This window comes from Hibiscus syriacus, unplaced genomic scaffold (assembly GCF_006381635.1).
Source record: "Hibiscus syriacus cultivar Baekdansim isolate YM2019G1 unplaced genomic scaffold, ASM638163v2 tig00110676_pilon, whole genome shotgun sequence".
Taxonomy (NCBI): domain Eukaryota; kingdom Viridiplantae; phylum Streptophyta; class Magnoliopsida; order Malvales; family Malvaceae; genus Hibiscus; species Hibiscus syriacus.
Genome location: NW_024062820.1, coordinates 354,363 through 378,560, shown reverse-complemented (window position 1 = coordinate 378,560; position 24,198 = coordinate 354,363). Strand labels below are relative to the sequence as shown.

Genomic DNA, 24,198 nt, shown 5'->3' with positions numbered 1-24,198 from the left:
ATTTTTTGGAAAAGTGGACGGGGTCAGGTACCTTTTGCCTAAATTAAAAGAGGTAAAGAGGGTGATATGGGGAAAGTGGGGCCAAGATCTGGGGAGTCTTCTGGAGTCTTCCATTTTCATTTCTCTCGGTGCCTGAAAAACCTTCTTCGTTCTCCCAAAGTATCTTTTTTTCTCTTCGACGTCAGTCGCTTCAAAGCATTCATCTTTATTTTCAGGCGGGAAAATGTCGGGTAAAGGTGCGAAAGGGTTGATTACGGCTGGCAAATCCACTAAGGATAAGGACAAGGACAAGAAGAAACCCACCTCTCGCTCTTCTCGCGCCGGTCTCCAGGTTCCCCCCCCCCCTCTTTCTCAATTCTCTGCTCGAATTAGCTTCTCATATGATAGATTCGGTGAATTAGATGTGAAGATAATTTTTTATGTTTATGGATTTGATTGTTCGAATCATTCTTTAATTGTAGGCAAGATCAAGAAAATAAGTTGTTTTCTTTTGTTGATTTTATTCTCTCATTTTTCAAAAGATCGGTGTTAGTTGTTGTTGAGGGGCTGCTATGTTCGATTATGGTACATAATTTGATATTTTAAATTGTTTCGTACAAAATGAGTGTGATCTTAGAATTTGTTCATTTGTGGTTGTTAACTTGTTTCTGCTGGCTACTCTCTTTCATCTAGTGCCTTAAATTTGTATCTAATTTCCTTATTCCATTGAGCTGCAGAATTTTTTTTCTGAAGGGTTGAGACAAATGCTTAGCTAAAATGTGCAAATGTGCCATTTGATATGTTTTTGTCTGCTATTTGGGGTGTATTATGGCACTTACTATTACTACCACAGGTTTTGTAAACAGATTTCTTTTACAAGAATATGATGTTTGGTTTTCTCTCATTTCCTTAACTCGATCAGCTTAAAAGGTACACTATACATATAGTAAATTACCTGTAGCATTAATAAAAGCATGTGTGAATTTGAATTCCTTGGTGAAACTATTTTAAAGGGGACTGGAATACTCAGTTCTTTATTGTTTGGGTTGATTATTTCATGTCAAAAGGTGGATGGTTTGTAGTAGCATTTGGAAACCAGGCAAAAAATGTAACTGCATGCATACTAATTAAAATCGAACAACAGTTTATTCAGCCAGAGCATTTCGGATCCCGAGTTATCGTTTCTGAGTGCTTCCGTCAAGGCTTATTGAACTGGAAGCATAAGTATAACTATTGTAGGCGTCAAGTGTTAGAAGCAAAACTAAAATAAAATTGAAGAATTCGTGCTTGGAATGGCGATTGTAAAAGAGCTATGCATGGATATTCACGCTTAGCAGTTCTGAATCTTCTGTATGAATGTTTAAACTATTAATCATATCATTTTAATTTCTAGTTTTTTGGCATATCTGAAGGGTTGAACTGATGTTTATAATCATGTTACCTGATTCATTATTCTGTGGACATTAAAAGAGTATTTTAAACTAAAATCTTCACAAACTGCAATTTGGAGGATGAGCAAGTTGCTCGTGTGCATGATGTTGTTGTCTGTTGAGGTCTCATTAATTGTGAGAACTGCTATGCGTGTTACTTTTACATGTCGTTTAGGCCACTAAAACCATGAACTTTTTTTGTTAGATAGTTGTACGTAGTTACGCTGGTTGAATTGGTTACATATTATTCTTCAAGAACAGTTTGGATAAGCCAATTCATGCTAGCTAGTCTTATGTACTTGTATTTTGATTGTGTTCGTTAGAATTAGTAGGTGCTGTAATCTTCCAATTCGTCAACTTTTTCCGTGTTTGAATGAAGAAAGTATTTTGCACCCTAAGCTGTTCTATCAGAAATTGGGTTTTGGGAATGCGGTCAAGACACATTGGCATATCATTATATGTAATGTGCTATACTTGATGGACTGTATTCTATTCTACTTTACACTCTAGGGGAGGTAGAGTTAATTCTTCAAAATCGTTTCAAGTTGCTTATTGTTTTACATATGCTCCCTATAGTTCCCTGTAGGTCGTGTCCACCGGTTGCTGAAGACAAGGGCTCAAGCAAATGGAAGGGTTGGAGCAACAGCGGCCGTGTACACAGCTGCCATACTGGAGTATCTGACTGCAGAAGTGCTAGAACTGGCCGGCAATGCAAGCAAGGATCTGAAGGTTAAGCGTATTACACCTAGGCATCTGCAGCTTGCCATCCGGGGAGATGAAGAACTCGACACCCTGATCAAGGGAACCATTGCAGGCGGAGGTGTTATCCCGCACATTCACAAATCACTTATCAACAAATCTTCGAAGGAGTAGTTTATGTAATTGATCTCTGTTAGTTTTCGAATTGGTTTGAACCAGGAAACCTCGGGAAAAAATGTTTGCTCGCCTTTTTTACTGACAATATGGATACTTGTTATTCAGTAGCCAAATATGGATACATTGCTCAAATGCATTCATAGCCAATTTCCATAAATGTACAAATATATACCATTTTGCCACTCCTTTGAATGGAAAATAGATACTACTGTCACAAAAACATCAGTAATTCAAACCTCAACAACATGGAGATAAAAAAGAAAAATACAAGTGAGAGCTCTACAAACACCCCAGAGAATTAGGGTTAGGATAAGGCTCTGAACACAAAAAAATTTACCCAAAAGAAGAGGTCTGGTTCCCCTCGGCCTTCCGGGAAAGATTGCTTGAAGCGAGGGGAGGAAAGGAAAGGAAAAAAGATAGGAGCAAGAAATAAAAAGAGAGTATCCAACTAACTATGCTATTCTGGTTTGAGTAGCAATCTGCTTTTGAAAGGTGAAATGGCTGCAAGTAACGCCTTGGGGCATTCCTCATGCGGAAGATGGCCGCAGCCGGATATTGCAACCAGTCTCTGCATGGCAACAAATGTAGCTACATCAGGAAACAGGACAGTAGTTCATAAACTATCTACTCAACAGGTCTGGTTTGTTTATTGCAATTAAACATTCCTTTCCATTTGAGAGCAGAGAAGACCCATGGTTGCTGCATACTTACAGAATTTACAAGTTTTGAAGCCATGGCCTGCGAAGATTTAAGCGAAATATGGGCATCTTCAGCACCAGCAACCACCAATACTGGCATCTCTTCAATAGCTTTTAACAGCGATGTTGCATCTTGGGGTGAAAGTATTGTTTCATGTGACAACCTGCCTATCTCATGAAGTGCTTCGTCCCAACCTTCTACACATAGTGGGGCCTGATCAAAGGAAGATCAGTTCAGCAAATCATATTGCAAAACAAACTAGTAAGGGTATCAATTCAATGTTTTATAATCTTGCAGAAAATTTACCTTGTAGAAGCTCAAAACTTCTGTTGTTAACTTGATTGCATCATACCATGCGCGTCTATTCACCACTTGTGTCATGTCTGTTCGCAGAAGCGGACGGACTAAGTTCTTCTTCCCGAGTGAAGTGCACAAGAGTATCCTTGCAAAGGCGGGAACAACTTCTCTTGACAAGCTAACATTTAGCAAAACCACTGCTTTGATTGTAATCTGAGTAAACCAAAAAACAGGCGATAGAAGTAAGAACCGAGCTCAAAAGGTATTAAGCCGCTACTCTATTTTAAGATACCATTATGATAACTCTTTCCCATTCCTTCTATATGGATTTCTTAAGTAAAGATTAAGATAACAGTCACATATATGATGTTAGCTGGTCAATAAAAAGTTGACAAAGGCCAAATTCGCAAAATGACCCTTGCAGTAAAGTTTATGGAGAAAAAGTGATATTCCCCGAAAATGCTAAAAATAAAACCAGTAAACCAGTCACTTTTTGTTTATTTACCTATCTACTGTCAGTACAAAACACATTATTATAGCCAGCCCTGATATTTTCTTGTTTCAGCACTTCAAGTGGCTATACAACAGCAAAAAAGTGCCAATAAATTACATGTGTCGGTGAAACACTAGCCACAGTAGTGAATATAAGAAAGAGGCACTTCTGCTGTCAAAAATCCAAACTGGTACAGAAAAATCATGGGAGCTTACTCACATTGAATGAATTCATTGAGGTTTGGACTTTTTGTGCAGCCTTCAAAGCAAGCAGACCTCCATCATCATGGCCAACAAGCACCACTGAAGAAAACCCCATCTCAGAGCAAAAGGAAAGAAGCAAGTCAACCTGATAATATCAGGTAATACTTGTGAGCTTCAAATGATAGTCAAAAAGCTAAAACTAAACTGAAGATAAAAAAATTAGGAGAGGCAAAATGTGGCTTATAGAAGATTCTTCAAGTAAGATTAGAAATTCGAATACAAACATTATGAATGGAACAAACTGAATTGAGAGTATCTTTGTGATGAATTGAGATAGTTTAAGGAATTAGAGAAGAAGAAAGCGTAGAGAAAAGAGTAGAATAGAGATTCAGAAATAGGATTTCATTCAAAATATGCCTGATTGCCTTTACACAGTACGTTGTTTTATTTGTTTACAAGGTACCAACAATTCTAACTAAATGCCAGCTGTAGATTCCTGCATAACCGCTTTGTTATTTTTTCAGGTATTGGGCTCCCCACTGGGCTGACTGCTTGCTCTTGGACTCAGCTCTCCTGATGGTAATTCTCTCCTCTCCTTGTGCTTCTCACGTGATCATTAATCAGGTAACTCCTCCCCAATTCATTATCAATCCCTAACCCTTGATTTCCATTTCCCCCAATTTCCTCTTCGTCTCCTTCGCTTCTTCTCTCTTCTCTCCCTATCGTGACAATACCCGCCGCTGGAGATGATCCTTGTCCCCAAGGATCAAAGCCTGGAAACTGGCCGCGAAGGACAGTATAATCCTCCCAAGTATCGTGTGTTTCGTCAAGGTTTGTCCATCGTACCAACAACTGAGTCACTGGTCTGTTTTGACGATTAATGATTCGTCGTCCCAAAATTTTATATGGCTCTATTTTGAACTGATCTTCTGTATCCATGATAGGAGGATCCGTAGAGGAAACGACAGAGTCTCCAATATGTTTCTTCAAAAGACTGACATGAAAGACAGGATGCAACCTCGATGTCTCAGGTAAGCTCAATCGATAAGCAACTTCCCTGATTCTTTCTGTAATCTTATATGGCCCATAGAACTTCGCTGCTAACTTTAAATTCTTTCGCAGGGCTAATGTCGTCTGTCGATAAGGTTGCAGCTTCAGGTAAACAGAATCCCCAACTTCAAAAACTCTTTCTGATTTGTGCTTGTCTGCTTTTTGTTTCATTCTGTTACTTGCAATCTCAAGTTGTTCCTTAACTAACATTCGCATATCCTCTCTGCTGCGCATTAATTCATTGACAGACTGTACTTTAGTTTCTGTGTACCAAACCATATTAGGTGGTTTGTACCCATAAAGCGCTTGAAAGGGTGTAATCTTTAGGGCATAATGGTAGGTAGTATTATACCACCATTCTGCATGAGGCAACCATTTAGCCCAATGTCTTGGTTGAAAAAAACATAAGCTCCGTAGGTATTGCTCCAAACACTGGTTAGCCCTTTCTGTTTGACCATCAGTCTCTGGATGGTAAGCAGTACTAAATAGTGTTTTAGACCCCAATTGTTTCATTAGCTCTCTCCAAAAGAGACTAGTGAATATTTTGTCTCTGTCAGAAATAGCTAATTTAGGCTGTCCATGAAGCTTATAGACATTATCCAAATATAGTTTAGCCACATCAGCTGCAGAAAAAGGATGTGATAATGCTAAAAATGGTTATATTTGGTAAATTTATCAACTACTACCAGAATGCAATTCTTTCGCAAGGATTTAGGTAAACCCTCTATAAAATCCATAGTGATTACCTCCCAAGCCTGCTGAGGAATAGGTAATGGCTGTAAAAGCCCTGGTTTAGGAACATGCTCCACTTTAATCTGTTGACATACAGAACAAGACCTGATATAAGTTGCCACCATAGATTTCAACTTGGGCCAGTAGAAACAAGCTTTAATCTTCTGATAAGTAGCCTGAATTCCTGAATGTCCTCCAAGAGGTGAATCATGTAGGGTTTGAAGAATCTGCAATCTTAGAGTTCCAACAACCCCAATATAAACTCTATCCTTAAATCAAAGGATACCTCTAGAGTATTTCCATCTAGAATCTGCATTAGGATTGACAGTTAATACAGAGATCCATTCAGTAGCTACTGAATCCTCCTTATAGCTGTCCTCAACCTGTTGAACCCAACTAGGAATCACCAAGGTAGTACCCATTGTAAAACAGTGAGCTTGATCTTCCCATTGTCTAGAGAGTGCATCAGCCACTATGTTGGATTTACCTTTTCTGTATTGAATAGCATAATCCAAGCCCAATAATTTAGTTAACCCCTTCTTTTGAATGGCAGTGGTTAACTTATGCTCCAACAGATATTTGAGAGGTTCATGATCTGTTTTAATAATAAAAGGAGTACTCTCTAGATAATGCCTCCATTTAGAGACTGCTAGTAAAATAGCCAAGTACTCTCTTTCATATATGGAGAGTGCAGCATGTCTAGGGCTAAGAGCCTTACTAAGGTAGGCAATAGGTCTGCCCTCCTGAGTTAGAACTGCTCCAATGCCTCCTGAACTGGCATCTGTTTCCAAATAAAACTGCTTAGTAAAATCTGGTAAAGCTAGAACTGGAGCAACACACATTGCTTGTTTTAAGTCTTCAAAAGCATGTAAAGCTTCACTGTTCCATTTAAAATTATCCTTCTTAAGTAGTTGTGTCAATGGTTTACTGATAGTTCCATAATTCTTTATAAATCTCCTGTAATATCCTGTCAATCCCAAAAATCCTCGCAAAGACTTTAAAGATTTAGGAATAGGCCAATTCCTCATAGCTTCCACCTTAGTAGGATCAGTTGAAACTCCAGCAGCTGATATAATATGACCCAAATACTCTACCTGAGTCTGTCCAAAGAAACATTTGGACATCTTGGCAAATAACTGGTTAGTTTGCAATATCACCAAAACCAGTCCTAAATGAGTAATATGATCCTTCATAGAAGTGCTGTAGACTAGGATATCATCAAAAAATACCAAGACAAATTTTCGAAGAAATGAACTAAACAATTCATTCATTAGAGCTTGAAATGTAGCAGGGGCATTAGTAAGTCCAAAAGGCATTACCTTGAATTCATAATGACCCTGATGAGTTCTGAAAGTTGTCTTGTAAATATCCTCAGCTTTAATTCTGATTTGCCAATAACCAGACCTGAGATCAATCTTAGAAAAGTAAACTGCTCCATGTAATTCATCTAAGAGATCCTCCACAACAGGAATAGGAAACTTGTCCTTCACAGTCATACTATTTAACTTTCTGTAATCAACACTGAATCTCCAAGTCCCATCCTTATTCTTTATAAGAATACAAGGAGAAGAAAAAGGACTTTTGCTAGGTTGAATAATAGAAGATGAGAGCATGGTAGCTATCTGTTTTTCCACTTCCTCATTCTGATTATGTGGAAATCTGTAAGGTCTTAAATTTATAGGAGCAGACTCAAGTTTTAAAGTAATTGTATGATCATGATTCCTTATAGGTGGCAGACCTGTAGGTTCATCAAAAACAGACTGATATTTGTCTAAGAGGGGTTGTAGAGTTGCAGGAACAGTCTTAGAATCCTCAGACATAGATAACAGTACCCAATGTCCAAAAATAGCAGAATCAGAGGCTGTCATTTTTAACAGTGTAGCCTCTGAAATTTGTTGCAAAACATTTGAGGTTTGCTGACCATGTATAACAATGTTTTCATCTTGGTGGACAAAACTGAGAGTCAATTTGTTGAAGTCCATCAAAATTGGACTGAATAACTTCATCCAATATACCCCTAACACCATATCACTGCCACCCAATTTTAGGAGTCTAAAGTCATGAACAAAAGAATGTCCTTGCATCTGCCATTCAACCTTATTACACCTAGCTGAACTATAAAGTTGTTGTCCATTAGCCACTGTAATAGCCAAATGATAAGGTGTATTTACTAGAATACCAGCATCAGCCCACTGAGGTGTTAGGAAACTGTGGGTACTACCACTGTCGATCAAAATATTCAATGGTCTCCCTTGAATAGTGCCCTGAATCCTTAATGTATTATGGCCAATACACCCAGTGATAGCATTCATTGATATCTCTAGGCTCTCCTCCTCCTATATATTCTGCTGTTCTAGATCATTAGGTAACATTTCCGAAGGTATAACACTGTCCTCCTCAATCATCATATTCAACTGTTTAACCTTACACTGATGGCCTGGACTAAATTTTTCACCACACTTGAAGTATAAATTATTCCGTCTTTTGTAGTCTATCAAGTTCTGTTTTTGTGGAGTATTGGTTGTATTTTTCTGTGGTGATGGCAGCTGGTTAGGCTTAGAACCATATAGAGGAATTGAATAAGCTGGGTTTTTAACAAAAGGTCTGAACCTCTTGCTCTCAAATTCCACAGAAAGCTCATATAATTTAGCTTGCCTGCTTACCTCAGACAATGTTTTAGGGTCTAGAGCTTTAACTCTATGTTTAATGTCATCCCTTAGTCCACTAATGAACAAAGAGACAAAAAATTCCTCACCTAAAGTAGGATTCTGCAGAAGCATGTGAGGTTGTAGTTCTTCAAATCTGTCTTGATACTCCTCTACAGACCCTTTCTGGACTAGTTTTGTAAACTCCTCTACTATATCAACAAAGGCTTTATCACAGAACTTATGACATAAATCTGCCTCAAACTCATGCCAAGTCACATGATGTTTTTGCATAATATACCCATCAAACCAAATCTCTGCTTTACCTGTCAAGTACATTGTAGCTACTTCCACTTTTTGTTCATCAGCAATACTACATAATGAAAAATATTTTAGACATTTCTGTAACCAACCTCTTGGATTACTTCCCTCAAAAAAAGGTAGCTCAATTTTGGGTCTGTGCAGCATAATCCCTAACATACTAGAAGACCCCCCTGTACCTTTTTTATCCTCTTCTAAAGCCATTAACTGAGTTCTAACAGCATTGTTCTCCCCCATTTGGTTATCATTTTTGAAGCTAGCTATATGAGCAGGCAAGACGTTTGGTTTAGACTTAAGAATACCAGGTTCATCCGGTTTATAAGTAAACCTAGTCTTATCATTGATTACTGTCACCTTAATAGGTTCTTTGTTACTCATATTAGATGAATCCGGGGTCTGTACCTGATCCTCAGACTGATTTTGGTCCTCCTTTCTACCAGTCAGAATCTTCAAGATTTCTTCCACATATCCATGATTTGTAGCCAATCTAGACTCCAGTGTAGAAATCCTCTCTTACTGAGTCTCCCACCATTTTGGTGGATTAGACTCATCTTGTCCTTGTTTCACCAGCGCTGTCAATTCTTCCATCTGTTTCTGCAACCCAGTTAAGTCTTCTGCCATATTCTGATTTTTCTTGGTCATTCCACCGCTTTCCAGAATCCGAGGCTCTCGATACCAATTTGTGATGAATTGAGATAGTTTAAGGAATTAGAGAAGAAGAAAGCGTAGAGAAAAGAGTAGAATAGAGATTCAGAAATAGGATTTCATTCAAAATATGACTGATTGCCTTTACACAGTACATTGTTTTATTTGTTTACAAGGTACCAACAATTCTAACTAAATGCCAGCTGTAGATTCTTGCATAACTGCTTTGTTATTTTTTCAGGTATTGGGCTCCCCACTGGGCTGACTGCTTGCTCTTGGACTCAGCTCTCCTGATGGTAATTCTCTCCTCTCCTTGTGCTTCTCACGTGATCATTAATCAGGTAACTCCTCCCCAATTCATTATCAATCCCTAACCCTTGATTTCCATTTCCCCCAATTTCCTCTTCGTCTCCTTCGCTTCTTCTCTCTTCTCTCCCTATCGTGACAATCTTCTTCATAAATAAATCTTTACGATATCTAATATGAACTGATCAATAAATATATTAGATACCGATGATGAAAGAAAATGAATACGAATGCTTATTATTATACTCTCTCTCACACACACAGGCTAGATGGTAGGCCTATGGCCTATAGAAAATACCAAATGCCAAAACTTTAATCAAGGGTTGGGCTTCAATCTACATTACAGAAAGGTCTATTGGGTTAGAATGATGTGCTACATTAAGACCAAAGAGTCTCAACCTTGAAAATCATTGTGGTTACTTATGGATACATTTTGTCTACACCAAAGTTTTTTTTACCATCTTTCATTGTGTGAATAACCCGAAAATATCAAACGGGAAGGAAGAGAAAAAGAACATATAATAAAGAGCCTTTTTGCTTTGTGTTACATGAGAGCCTTGTTGCTTTGTGTTACATGAGAGCCTTGTTGCTTTGTGTTACATGTTATCTTTGGGACCATACACCTAAAAATACTCTTGGTGAAGTGAAAATATCTATTAAAAGATCCCTTTTTGAAACAAGGCATGTTCCATGTAAACATTATCACGCGAAAACAAAATGTGAAAAAAAAATCTCTTAATAAAAGAGATAATTAACTACTCCTTGATTAATCTAATTCGATAAAATGACAAAATTTCTTAGATAATATGATAAGGAAAAAATTACTCATATATAAAGGGTATAAAAAATATTTTTTTCAATTAAGGTGCTTACTACAATATCTATTGAAAAGTATTTTGACCGTTCGACAACCTCTAGATGACGTATAGTTTTCGATTCCCAAAAGCTCTATTGTCAGGTTGTATGTAGCTTGGGGAAGATGTTGTATCTTTCATGTGTCTTCCCGCAGACGTTATACATTCCATATGTCTTTTTCAAAAATACCAAGTGATCCGAACAACTTCATATCAATACCAACACATTTACATTATCTGAGCAAATATTTCCAGCACTCCATATAAATCATTTTTTCAAATCATTATTTAATGAATTTATCTAGATACAACATTAGATTTTCCTAGATAATTAAGTTGTTTTGTAATATTAATCAAGAATTAAACAATATTGATTATAAAAAAGTGGGTTGCGTATGAGAAACTATTAGATGGTTCTGGCTCACCACTTCATCTGTGGTCTCAACTAATAACATTTATCCACATCATTTTTTTTTCAAGGTGAATCTTCACATGTGGGTGGTTATTTTGAAACTTGTGGCTGTCATTCACTAGGATCATAGATGACGTGGTGAGTTGGGTCCAAAAAATAATTTCTCGTTGCATAAATTTATAGACATAGTGTTTTTTTAGGGAAGTGAAATTATAAAATTTCAAAAGGTAAAGAATTAAATTATCAAAAAAATTTACAAACAAAAATTAGCTGACCTTTATTCCCATATGTAATGGGGTAAGGGGAAGGTAAGATAATAGGTTGGCCCTCAACGTCAGGTTAAGAACAGCTTCCGTGGGAGACCTCCATATATAAAATGACCTCCGTGGGACTCGATCCCACGACCTCAAGATTAAGAACCTTGTGCTCTACCAACTGAACTTGATGGTCATCTCAAAATTTACAAATAAAATATTAACTTATAAGAGAATCCGGAATTTTTTAAAGGTTATGACCGTAATATGCATCCCTCTATCCATCCTATGACAAGATCTCAACGGTGTTGAGTTGCAAAAGGTACTGGTGGGGAGAGGTAGCCCTTATTATTAATTAATCTCCTTTTTTTTTACGATGAGAATGGTCCATCCCTTCACTGTTTTTAGCAACCAACGTGGATTGAGCAGCATCGCTCGTTGGTTTGCCCGGGGGGGGGGGGGGAGTATTTGGAAGGTATCTGGTATTGGACTGGCAACCAGCACCATGCACCTAGCTTCTCACTGGTTTTTAGCGTCAACGTGTTGCATGCCTAAAACGGTTGAACCAATACAATGAAGAGAAGTTGCCTTGATTTGAAAGTAATTTGCACCATCGAAAACAAAGCATTTTTTATCAGCCAACCAAGAATAAACAAGCTGCATAGATAAGAAACAAGGAAGAAAGAAGTACACTCACCCCGTCGGCGTCGTAGTGTTCCATGGCAAAGGAGATTGGCCAGACCCTATTTATTTAGTACAAAAATGTTTATGCTAGGCGTGATTATTCCAATCTATCAAGAGTCAATACATATTTAAAATTCAATTAAGATTTATATAAAAATTTACATATTAACTATAAAGAAAGGATAGTAATCAAACTGTGTGTTGGAAGCCGCTTATTTTGACCTACCAAACTTTTGGTCTACACAAAGGGTGGTGTTCATTTTGAAGTTTATTAAGCTTAAAAGAAAGAAACTCGCCACGTTTGATTTTTATTTTTGATTCCAATGTCCTTTTTCTTTAAAAAATAATATTTATCTGATCATATAATATCAAATGAAAAGTTTATTGATCACTATTATATTGATATAATGGTTGACAATATTGATATATCAATTTATGTATAAAAATAATTTGAAAAAAAATCAATTAATTTTTTTTTTAAAATAATTTTTTTATTTAAACTCTAAAATAAAAAAAATAAAAGTTATTTAAAAAAATTAAGAATTGATTTATATTAAAGCCAAATTTTTATGACGTCAGAAAAGTGGAAAATATCTCAAAATTTCCATATAAACCAAACGGATATTTTTAATAAAAAAATGGCAAGGTGGTCAAATCCTGGGAAGCTGGGCTGGGGAAACGGCAATTGTACTTTTCTTTATTTTCTATTTCACTAATTGTAGTTTAAATCTGTTAAATTTTTTTATTGAATTTAATATAATTAATATTTTTAGTTCGTTAAATATTTAACGATATTAAAATAAAATTATTTTTTATTAATATAACAACTCATTTATAATTTCGTTAAGTGAAAAACGATCGACTGACAAAAAAAACTAATTATGTTAAGATTAGTGAGAAAATTAAAGGAATTTAGAGTACAATAAGTAAAATAAAAAATAAAACAAAATACAGTGATGATTCAAGTAATTTACCCTAAGATTATTTATCACAATTTCTCATATAATCAGAACATCACTCTCCATCTGTTTCTTCTAATCTGCAAGTTCTTTTGTTCTTATTTGAACTCTATTTAATCTTTCTCCTTCCTTAAACTTTGATTGAAAAAGTTATAATTTTTTTAAAAAAATTCTTTGGGTTTGGTTTTATTCTTTTGAGAAAGCAATCTCCTTCTCCATCTCTTTATCTTCATTCTTCTCCCCATTTACAATTTCCTTCTGTGTTTATCTTATGTTCTGAGAAAAGTTCAAATCTTTTTTGGAGATTCGATTTCTCAATTCTTTTGAAGGAACCATAAGAGAGACATGGAAGCTGTTCTACAAACAAGAGGGCTTCTTTCACTGCCACCAAACGCAACCAGAATCAGAAGCCTCTTGAACCCGTCACAAGGCTTAAAGCAGAGGCTTTTTGCCACAAAACCCTTAGGCCTCAATGGGTTATCTCTATCTTATAAAAGAGTTCGAAGCGTTGTAGCCAAACCAAATGGTTTATCCCCAAAAGGGAAGAGCTTTATTTGCAAGGCTGAGGCTGCTGCTGCTGCAGCTGATGGGCAGCCTTTGTATGGTGAAACTCAGCCGCCAAAGTTCTTGGGTATCGAGCTTGTGACTCTCAAGAAGATTATCCCACTCGGTTTAATGTTCTTTTGCATCCTTTTCAATTACACAATCCTTAGGGACACAAAGGATGTGTTGGTGGTGACTGCTAAAGGAAGCAGTGCTGAGATTATACCATTCTTGAAGACATGGGTTAATTTGCCTATGGCTGTTGGGTTCATGCTGTTGTACACCAAGTTGGCTGATGTGTTGCCAAAGAAGGCTCTTTTCTACACTGTTATTGTTCCCTTCATAGCCTTTTTTGGTGCATTTGGATTCCTGTTGTATCCCCTCAGCAATTACATCCACCCTGAGGCACTTGCTGATAAGCTTCTTGCAGTTCTTGGTCCCAGATTCCTTGGCCCTCTTGCAATTCTGAGGATTTGGAGTTTCTGTTTGTTCTATGTCATGGCTGAACTTTGGGGCAGTGTGGTCATTTCTGTTCTGTTTTGGGGGTTTGCCAATCAGGTGAATACGTTATCTTATGGAATTGAATTTTGGATGTTATTTATCCCCATGATTGTATAAGCATGTTGGTTTTATATATATTGATTTTGTTCCAGAAATTAGTGGGTTTTAATTAAAATTTGTGAATCTGATAGGCTTTAGAATTGTCTTGTATCACCTAACATGCAAATCTCATTAGTTAATATATTCATGTAGTTGCTTGCTTCAGAACTAGTTAGCATCTTCAATGATTTTGCTTCTTTTGATTAGTTCTGGTTGATTTCCATATTTGAGAACTAGTTAGCGTGTTTGATGATACATTTGCTTCTAAGATTTTGTTCAAGTCCTTTAGTTCTAATTGCATTTCATTTAGACATCCACAAGTCTTCTGAAAGTTGTTTTATAAATCTCCTTACTCTTGATGAGATGGAAGTTAAAGTTCTACATTTCATGAATGCCATTATGCTATGTAACTTTTGCCTACCGATTCGGACAAGAAAAGGGTGATATTGTTTTCCTCTTCAAATTCAAGTTCTTTCACCATAACTGATTCCTTGAGTAAAATTATTCTTTGACTTGAAAATTTTACTGGATATCAAATCCATGAGGTACTAGGAAAAAATACAACTTAGATGAAATTTCATGTGTCTTGTATTTCTAGATGTAACATGAACGTCTCTCTTTCAGCTTCCATGGTGCATGCATGCTGAAGCAAAAGAGAAGGGTAAACAAGAAGATAGTCGAATATGACTTTAAAAATTCTGAAATCTCAATGTCTTTTTTGAATTTGTGCCTTGTATTTGGCCATTTATGCAGAATTCAAGTATTTGTGATTGTGGCATTTGCTTTACTGAATGTTAAGTGGCAACTGTATTTCTGTTCTTTCTTTTGGTGAATTTTGTCTACCTTTCTGTTAAATTGCATTTCTGAATTCTTCGCCTGATTTTAAGAATTAAAGCTGTATTTACCGAATGTTGCATTTTCTTGCTTAGATAACTACTGTAGACGAAGCAAAAAGATTCTATCCTCTATTCGGTCTAGGTGCCAATATAGCTCTCATTTTCTCTGGTCGAACTGTCAAGTACTTTTCTACTCTGAGGCAAAATTTGGGTACCGGTGTTGATGGTTGGGCTGTCTCCTTGAAGGGAATGATGAGCATTGTGGTGCTGATGGGGCTTACCATCTGTTTCTTGTACTGGTGGGTGAATAAGTTTGTTCCTCTTCCCACACGCAGCAAGAAGAAGAAGGTAATCCATTTTTGAGTTATTTTTCTTGTTTGTCATATTTGATTCCAAATGTTCGTTTGAATAATTTGAGTTGCTGAGATATTACGAGTTTAGAAGAAAAACTTTTCACCATGCTTAAGCTGTATATGCATTTAAAGTGATATTGTCGAAACACATATGAAGCCTCATTTCCTTTTATTGTCGGTCGGTCTGCAGGAAAAGCCTAAGATGGGAACAATGGAGAGCTTGAAATTCTTGGTGTCTTCAAGGTACATTAGGGATCTTGCTACTTTGGTGGTTGCATATGGTATTAGCATCAACCTTGTTGAAGTTACTTGGAAATCGAAGCTTAAAGCTCAGGTAAAATTCTTTGGTTGTTCTCCTGTATTCAGCTTTCGCTCTCTTTCTATATATATATATTGTAACTTGTTTAGTTACTAACGACTCTCCCTCCATATTGCAGTTTCCAAGTCCAAATGAATACTCCTCTTTCATGGGTGACTTCTCAACTGCCACTGGAATTGCGACATTCACTATGATGCTACTAAGTCAATTTATTTTTAACCAATACGGATGGGGAGTTGCGGCCAGCATAACACCCACTGTCCTGCTTCTAACTGGAGTTGGTTTCTTCTCCTTGATATTATTTGGTGGTCCTCTCGCACCAACTCTTACACAGTTTGGCATGACTCCTCTTCTTGCGGCTGTATATGTGGGTGCCATGCAAAATATTTTCAGCAAGAGTGCAAAGTACAGTTTATTCGATCCTTGCAAAGAAATGGCTTATATTCCTTTGGATGAGGACACCAAGGTTTGAAATCTTTATCGACAATTTGAACTTATGATTTTTCCGGGCAACTTCTGGTCGTTAACTTAGAATGTGTGTGATATTTTCTTTAGGTTAAAGGAAAGGCTGCCATCGATGTTGTATGCAATCCACTGGGGAAATCAGGAGGTGCTCTGATTCAACAGTTTATGATCTTGACCTTTGGATCACTTGCGAATTCAACCCCATACCTCGGAGGAATACTTCTGGTGATTGTTCTTGCATGGCTAGGAGCTGCCAGGTCTTTGGATACCCAATTCACAGCATTGCGCAGGGAAGAAGAACTCGAGAAGGAGATGGAAAGAGCAGCTGTTAAGATCCCGGTCTTGTCTGAAAGCGGAAACGGCTCTCTTGCAAGCAGTTCTTCGTTAAACGCAGCTGCAGGTGACTCAACTGAAAGTTCATCGGAAACATCAACCCCAAGCAGTGTCTAGAAAAAGAAAAACTTTCTTCCATTTGTTACCCAACAGGAAGAATAAGAAGCTGATAAGAAGCAGTGCTAGGTGACTGTTGGCTCTAGAATTTATTTTTATCCATACAAAGAACATTATCTGAAAACAAAATTGCTCGACTTCGTTACAAGTCCATTTCCATTGCTGTATATTGTAGAATTTCATTTGGATTCACATAAATTGAAACCCTTTTTTGATCTAAATTCTGGGAAATGCTTTTAAAACCTACATGCTCCATTTTCATATCTTTTGACCGTACTGTGAGTTTCCATGAGTTTTATATTCCTGCCTTGTTAAACTTGGTTCATGTATGTGTTATGTTCATGTATTTTCGTACGTAATATAGAAGAAGACGCAGGATTTAGGTCTGAAATTGATTAATCGGGCTCGACGATCCGATACGCAGAGTTGCAGGTTTCAATTTTTCGAGAATCAACCAAGTAAAAGCTAAGGTTCACGTGTTCACTGTTCTTTGGCTTTATATGTATGTCTCATTCGTTCTCATCATATCACATGCACATTTCAAGGCAAGGTTCTTCGTTTTTCGCCCTACACTTCAACTTGCTTTGATAATTTTCCTTGGGGAAAATAAGATCTAATGCAGTCTGATGTTCATAGGTAAACAAGGTTGATTCAGAACTATACCTTTCCCCACCATTCATGATTCTGCAATACTCGTATTGGTTTTGACATCTGATATCCAACAAATCCGAGGTTTGAATCGTAGCAGTCGGCCTTCGGATTATCTAGACAAATTGCTCATTGTATGGTTTAGAGTGGGGATAGTAAGAACTAGGAAGGTTCGGTGTTCGGATTTTGTACAGACTTCGATGTCACGAAGACATAGGGAATAGATGAACCGACACCAATCCAGCTGCATCCCAAAACACCTTGTTGTAGGATAAGAGATATCAGTTTAAGGTCACTTTCACTCTTAAGGTATTCATATTAATTATCTTTGTTCTCCTTAGGGTGAATCAGAGAATAAGTTCAAGTGGTGCCTCACTGTCACTTATGGAATATTTTTAGCATTTATGCAATTTGTCTCTACCCTTCACCTTTCTTATCCATCATCATCACCTTAGCCTCCCATCATACCAAAATGAAATCAATCCTCAATCTCATGCCCCTCAAGTTTCGCTTTTTTACCTTTTGGTCCCCCGAAAAACCATTATCTAGTCCCCCAGAAACCAACTTGTCCAGTTGAAGCACAGCATAGAACTGTTTCCTCTTAATTCACTCTTCTGTTTTAAGGCTGAGGATGAGTAAGCTAGCCTTACAGGAATCATCCGTCACTTTCCCGGGAAAGCCGAATCAATCGACAGCCGAGTGCTGGTTAGACGACGCATGTATCCTTGACATGGACTACTTTGTGAAGACCATCTCAGGGATTAAGTCCAAGGGGGTTCGTCCTGACTTAATTGGCTCGATCATCGTGCATTATGCGTCGAAATGGTTACCTGATCTATCCGGCGACGATGCCAAAAAGGGTACAGCGAGTCTCGAAGTGTCGTCGACAGAGAGTGTGACGGCTTCGTGGATGAAAAAGAGGTTCTTTGTGGAAACCCTGGTGGGAATTCTGCCACCCGAGAGGGATTCCATCCCATGCAACTTCCTCCTACGCCTTCTCCGGACGGCCAACATGGTCGGCGTGGAGCCTTCGTACAGAGCAGAGCTGGAGAAAAGGATTTCATGGCAGCTTGACCAAGCTTCCCTGAAAGAGCTCATGATTCCTTCGTTTAGTCACACTTGCGGCACACTGTTGGACGTGGAGCTCGTTATAAGGTTGGTTAAGAGATTCGCCGCCCTCGACGAAGGCGCTAGAAGCGGCATTGCGGTGGTTAAAGTAGCTAAGCTTGTGGATTGCTACTTAGCTGAAGCTGCTTTGGATGCTAATCTGAGTTTGGATGGGTTTATTGCGCTTGGTGCTGCTCTTCCTAGCCATGCCCGAGCCATGGACGATGGCCTGTATCGCGCCATTGATACTTATCTCAAAGTAAGTTCATATAATTTCGAAATCTTTCTACTTCAACTTCGAACATTAATTGTTACTAATTAGATCAGCTTCAGATATTAATATCACGTTTTGGACCCAGAGTTTTAATTCAACTATTTTTTCACCTCAGATTCCAACATTTCTAAAAGGAGAAGAATTAATTAAAAAAAACATATTACAGGGACCTTGTCAATGATTTGACAAGATTAGTAACCAGACAAGAGCAGGGACATATGGGGCCTTGAAAAGATTTTTAGGTTGTCTTTGTTGATGAGTAGTCGGTCTCACCAGTAAAAAGATTTTTGGGTTGCAGAGTTCCTGTAATCTCGTGAAACCTAACATGTAATAAGGGGCGGTGATTTTCCCTTGAATCAATCTCATCAGATCAATATATTAATTTAAAAATTTAGATTCAAATTAGATAAAGTATTTTACAATATATTATCTCATTATAATGTAGAAAACCCAACCCGTTCCAACGGTTGAGATCCCTAAACGTGATCCATCTTTATGACACTTTCAGTGTGTTGTGGCTTTTATCTTGTTTAAATTAAGAAGACAACTGTTGCAGGCACATCCGGGTGTGTCGAAGCAAGACAGGAAAGTTCTTTGCAGATTGATAGACTGTCGGAAACTCACACCAGAAGCGTCCCTACACGCCGCTCAAAACGAACGCCTGCCCGTTCGAGCCGTGATTCAAGTGCTGTTCTCCGAGCACACCAGGCTCAACCGGCACGTCGACTGGAGCGGATCGTTCAGCGGAATGCGGAGTCCGAACAAGGCCGGAGTCGAACCCCCGGTTCGGTGCCCGTCGAAGCGAGAGATCAACGCGCAACAGATGGAGATAAAGAAGCTGAAAGAAGAGGTGGTGAGGGTGCAGAGCCAGTGCGTGGCGATGCAGATGCAAATGGAGAAATTGATGGACAAGAAGAAGGGGTTTTTCAGGTGGAGGAAGCTGGGGATTATGCCTTCGCTCAAGAGCAGCGTCAGCGTTTTCGAGCGGATTGAAGAGGACCGGGAGGCCAACTTCGGACGGCAAACGCCGATCGATGTCAAACCGAAGCCTGTTCGAGGTAGGGCTGTTTCCAAGTGGAGAAATTCCATGTCTTGAATTTTGCTTATTTGCATGGGGATTTCCTGATTGATTTGCAGCTCAATTTGATATGTGTGTATGTTCATTTTCTCTGTTTCATGTTGATGGACCGTTCGAATTAAGGTAGGAAATAATGTAATTAACAATAATAAGATTTGTATCATAATAAATGTATTTGTATGATTCCTAGTTCACGTATCATGCAATATTTATTTCCATTGTTTTATCATCTAAACTTTGTATCATGTACAATCAATTATTGAGTAATATTCATAATTTAAACTAAATAAAAATAACAACTCACTAATAATATGTCTCTAAACTTAAGCAACAAACATGCACAGACTAATTTATTTTAGTAGTTAAAAGAATTGTTGTTTTTTAAGAGGTCATGGGTTCGAGCACTAACGGCTGCAGTAAGATGACTGGGTGTTAATTATCAAATGAATAAGAGTATTTATAACAAATATTACCTTGTAATCATCTTATCTTAATAAAAAAAAATTAAACAACAAACATAAATTCAAAATTCGAGAAGTGAATTGGGTTTTGCCAATCTTACTCGCAGTCAAAACTAGGGATGTAAAAAGTTGATCTTGACTTCTAAAATTTATTGAAATTGATTCAAGTTAAAATTATTTGTGATATGATAGGTGGTGATCCGAAATCGACTTGAGTCCGAACTGGTGTTTAATTGAACCCAATGTGAATTTGGAAATTATGGATCTGGACCCGACCTGCACCAGATCTGAGAATGACTTGAACCCAAATTGAACTGATAATATGATGACCGAACCCGACCTCTATCTAACTGAAATGAACCTGAACACGAGATTAATCTGGTAAATAATTAATATTATCCGACATGTTATCAGCATGACCTATTATGAACCTGATATGTAACTGACTCAACCTATAAATGATCTGACTTGTTATTGAACTGATATGATATTTACCTAATTTATAATTTACAATTGATTAAGTTGAGAGATTTTAAATTTATAATAAACTATGATAATTAATATCATTACATTTTAAAAGATAAAAAAAATTGTTAATTATGATAATTAAATTAATAAATTTACTTTTTATATTAATTATAATCATTATATTATAAATCTCAATAATAATAAATTATTTAATTTTATTAAATAATGTATTTATTAAACATGATTTTATTATATTATATAAAATTAATTTAAATATTTACAAGTTTAATTTATTTTTTTATGTAGTAGTTAATTAATAATTTAAATATAATTTAATTTAAAATTTTAAAATATATATAAAAGATAAATTTAATATATATATAAAAGATAAATATTTAAAATTTTAAAAGAAATATGGTTTTTTTTGGAGGGAAAATTAATTTTTGGAAGGAAAATTGATTAAAAGAAATATTTTTTTTGGAGGGATTTTTTTTTTTTGGAATTTAGAAGTGATAATTGGTGGGATCGGTTTTAGTGTCCAATAAAATGTTTTGGGTTAATTAAGCTCACACTCCTCCAACAATCAATGATTTTCTGTTTTGTTATTTGTTTTTTTTTATTTTGTTCACTTCAGTAATGTTTTAATTGTAAATCTCTTATTTAATTTTTAATTCAGAAATGACCATCCAGCTCAGTTGGTGAAGCACAAGGTTCTTAACTTTGAGGTCGTGGGATCGAGTCCCACGGAGGGCATTTCATATATGGAGGTCTCCCACGGAAGCTGCTCTCAACCTGGCGTTAGGGGCAGCCTACTATCTTACCTCCCCCTTACCCTATTACATATGAGAATAAGGGTCAGCTAATTTATTTAATTTTTAATTCAATGCAATTTAGTCATGTATACATTCTAATTCTAGTAATTAAATGTGAATGCTAATTTTAGAATATTTTATTTTAATCCTATCTTACCTCCCCTTACCCTATTACATATGGGAATAAGGGTCAGCTGATTTATTTAATTTTTAATTCAATGCAATTTAGTCATGTATACATTCTAATTATAGTAATTAAATGTGAATGCTAATTTTAGAATATTTTATTTTAATCACTTATGTTTAATGCTATACTTATATATATATATATATATTTATGTATATACTTTATATATATATACTATATACTTTATACCTTTATATATATATATATATAAGTAGATTGAGTTATATATATTGTAATACAAATGACCTTATATTAATAAAATGAACTTTTATATATATACATATATATTTAATTGTATATTGGGCTTACAAATGGATTTTATAAGTATTGGGTTATGTATTTTGTAATACAAATGGGCTTATATTCATAAAATGGACTTGTATTTATTTTAATATATACATATACTTATATATTATACTTTATACTTATTTATGTATATATACTTCATAGTTTATATACTTTATATATATACAATATAGTTTATATACTTATACTTTATATATATGTACTTATATATATATATATATATATATATATATACACACTTAATTGTATATTGGGCTTACAAATGAGTTTTATAAGTATTGAGTTATATACTTTGCAATACAAATGGACTTAAATTAATATAATGAACTTATATTTATTTAATATACATATATATATATATATATTATAAGTATAACGAATGTAATGTACATTCTATATATATATATATATATGTATCATAACATTCATCACACACGCACATATATATATTATAGTTCTTTTAATTTGATCCTTGAGTGTTGTTTAATTTATTTAAATTATAGTTAAATTATAGTTTCTAATTTCATGTTTAATCAATTCATTCCTTAAAATTATATTATAAAATCCAAAACCTTATAAACTTTTGTTCTTCAACTTTTGAAATGAATGCAATTTCGTCCATTTTTATATTAATTTAATCTTCACATGTTACAATTATTTCGATTTGATCCCTATTTGTATTTAATTTATTTAAATCTTAACTTGTAATTTCATATTTGTTCAATTTAATCCTTAAAATTATATTTGTATATGAAATTGATTATTGATATTTTTATAATTTACTTCAAACACAATAAATCAAATAACAAACTTCATTTCAAATTCTATAAATTATATCATAATCTCCAAACCCTTTAAACATTTTCACCATCTTTTTAGATGGATTTAATTTTGTCCATTTTTATGTTAATTTCAGCTTAACATTTTATAATTATTTCGATTTGATCCCTCATCCTTGCGTGTTGTTTAATTTATTTAAATTATTGTTTGTAATTTCATGTTTATTCAATTTAGTCCTTAAAATTATATATTTATTAAAATTGACCCACAATTATTTATATTTTGTTGTAATTTACTCCAAAACATATACAATTACAAATTACAATTTGTCGTTCATGAAAAAAAATTAACCCAAAAATGACCCGACCTGAACTCAATCCATACCCGGTAAGATCCGACCTAAATTTTGTCTATCAATGATGTGACCCGATCTGAACGATATCAAACTGAAGTTCATCCAAACCTGAATTAACCTGATATTTAGCTGTTTCGAACTTGAGCCGTTTTGACCTGAGTTGACATCGATCTGAATTAAAATTAACTTGATTTGAACTCAAACTAAATCTAATGTCAAATCAACCTGAATTGATTTAACTCAGACCCAACCTGTTCTAAGTAGAACCATCAAATTGGTCTGACACGTTATGTATTCAATTTAACTTGACATGACAGGATTCGACTAAAATATGAATAATTATATGATTTCACATCCCTAGCCAAAACAATGAAACTTAAAACTCGAAAAGACATTAAAAAATAAAAATAGTTATAAAATTTAAGCATCGTTAAAAATGAAAAATAAGAAAACTGTAAAAAGGAAAATTTTTATAAAACATTATTTATTCAAATTAATAAAATTGTAAATAACATGAAATTTTATAAAAAGTAAATAGGCTTAAATATAAAATACGTGCCCAAACTATAGCCTTTTTCACGAATATGTGCCTAAAATATTTTTTTACTCGTTCCAGTGCCTAAAGTTACAAACGTTACCGCTTTAGGTACCTGAGCAATCAACAATGTTAATTTCTCCCATTAAGTGACACATATCACAATCTGATAATTTTAAAATTTTCATTTAAAATAAAAAATTAAAATGATATATTTTAAAAAAAGCTTAATTTTTTTTGAAATAACCCTAAAACTTTGAAAATCTTCATTTCAACCTCTAAACTCACGCCAGTCGTCGCCTTTTGCCGTCGACAAAGCTCCACACGACTACACCTTCCCTCGTCGGCCAAAACCCTTATGAAATCGTGACCGGTCGATGACAAATCAACGTTTTATACCCTACAAACCCTAGGATGAAAATCACGATTCTGAGAGCTAATCGACAACAACTACGACGGCGTATGACTAGGAGGATGACATGGACTATGTTGGCGGCGGTAGCCGTGAATAGAAAGGACGGTGACGACGGGTTAAGGTTAGGATTGAGGGATTTTAAGGATTTTGGTGCTTTTTTATAATTTAAGAGAAATTAATTTTTTTTATAAATATAATAATATTTTGAGTATTTTTTAAAAAATAAATTTTAAAATCACTAAAATTTTAAGAAATTATAAATAAAAATAAATATATAAATTCTCAATTAAATTTAGCGGCTAAAAAAGGACCGTTACCAATTTAAGAACGATGAGGTAGGATGGAGTCTTCGAGATGACAGGCGTTT

At 35.5% G+C, this 24,198-nt stretch overlaps 4 protein-coding genes across 4 annotated transcripts; 3 read left to right on the top strand and 1 right to left on the bottom strand.

Annotated features, from left to right (window-relative positions):
- The first annotated feature begins 83 nt into the window (after positions 1-83).
- Positions 84-2,335, top strand: LOC120137739 (probable histone H2A variant 3). The gene is made up of 2 exons (XM_039153428.1): positions 84-331; positions 1,986-2,335. Exons 1-2 carry the CDS (start codon positions 224-226, stop codon positions 2,280-2,282), a joined length of 405 nt encoding a protein of 134 aa, XP_039009359.1. The 5' UTR covers positions 84-223; the 3' UTR covers positions 2,283-2,335.
- A 375-nt stretch (positions 2,336-2,710) lies between these two features.
- LOC120137738 lies at positions 2,711-4,138 on the bottom strand. The gene is made up of 4 exons (XM_039153427.1): positions 3,994-4,138; positions 3,291-3,494; positions 2,997-3,197; positions 2,711-2,853 (listed from the first exon to the last, which is right to left on the bottom strand). Exons 1-4 carry the CDS (start codon positions 4,090-4,092, stop codon positions 2,743-2,745), a joined length of 615 nt encoding a protein of 204 aa, XP_039009358.1. The 5' UTR covers positions 4,093-4,138; the 3' UTR covers positions 2,711-2,742.
- Positions 4,139-13,184: 9,046 nt separating this feature from the next.
- On the top strand, positions 13,185-16,563 carry LOC120137937 (plastidic ATP/ADP-transporter-like). The gene is made up of 5 exons (XM_039153571.1): positions 13,185-13,940; positions 14,912-15,166; positions 15,362-15,505; positions 15,609-15,956; positions 16,046-16,563. Exons 1-5 carry the CDS (start codon positions 13,185-13,187, stop codon positions 16,403-16,405), a joined length of 1,863 nt encoding a protein of 620 aa, XP_039009502.1. The 3' UTR covers positions 16,406-16,563.
- A 952-nt stretch (positions 16,564-17,515) lies between these two features.
- On the top strand, positions 17,516-19,675 carry LOC120137938 (root phototropism protein 3-like). Its single transcript, XM_039153572.1, has 2 exons — positions 17,516-18,419; positions 18,991-19,675. Exons 1-2 carry the CDS (start codon positions 17,685-17,687, stop codon positions 19,528-19,530), a joined length of 1,275 nt encoding a protein of 424 aa, XP_039009503.1. The 5' UTR covers positions 17,516-17,684; the 3' UTR covers positions 19,531-19,675.
- The last annotated feature ends 4,523 nt before the right edge of the window (positions 19,676-24,198 follow it).

Bases quoted from the DNA above. Each gene is read 5' to 3' on its own strand.
- LOC120137938 (XM_039153572.1), top strand. From the start codon at position 17,685: ATGAGTAAGCTAGCCTTACAGGAATCATCCGTCACTTTCCCGGGAAAG. The intron at 18,420-18,990 runs GTAAGTTCATAT...CAACTGTTGCAG, and splicing joins CCATTGATACTTATCTCAAA to GCACATCCGGGTGTGTCGAA.
- LOC120137937 (XM_039153571.1), top strand. From the start codon at position 13,185: ATGGAAGCTGTTCTACAAACAAGAGGGCTTCTTTCACTGCCACCAAAC. The intron at 13,941-14,911 runs GTGAATACGTTA...TTTCTTGCTTAG, and splicing joins TTTGGGGGTTTGCCAATCAG to ATAACTACTGTAGACGAAGC. The intron at 15,167-15,361 runs GTAATCCATTTT...GTCGGTCTGCAG, and splicing joins CACGCAGCAAGAAGAAGAAG to GAAAAGCCTAAGATGGGAAC.
- LOC120137738 (XM_039153427.1), bottom strand. From the start codon at position 4,092: ATGGGGTTTTCTTCAGTGGTGCTTGTTGGCCATGATGATGGAGGTCTG. The intron at 3,495-3,993 runs GTGAGTAAGCTC...TGGTTTACTCAG, and splicing joins CCTCAATGAATTCATTCAAT to ATTACAATCAAAGCAGTGGT. The intron at 2,854-2,996 runs GTAAGTATGCAG...GTTGCCATGCAG, and splicing joins CTTCAAAACTTGTAAATTCT to AGACTGGTTGCAATATCCGG.
- LOC120137739 (XM_039153428.1), top strand. From the start codon at position 224: ATGTCGGGTAAAGGTGCGAAAGGGTTGATTACGGCTGGCAAATCCACT. The intron at 332-1,985 runs GTTCCCCCCCCC...TGCTCCCTATAG, and splicing joins CTTCTCGCGCCGGTCTCCAG to TTCCCTGTAGGTCGTGTCCA.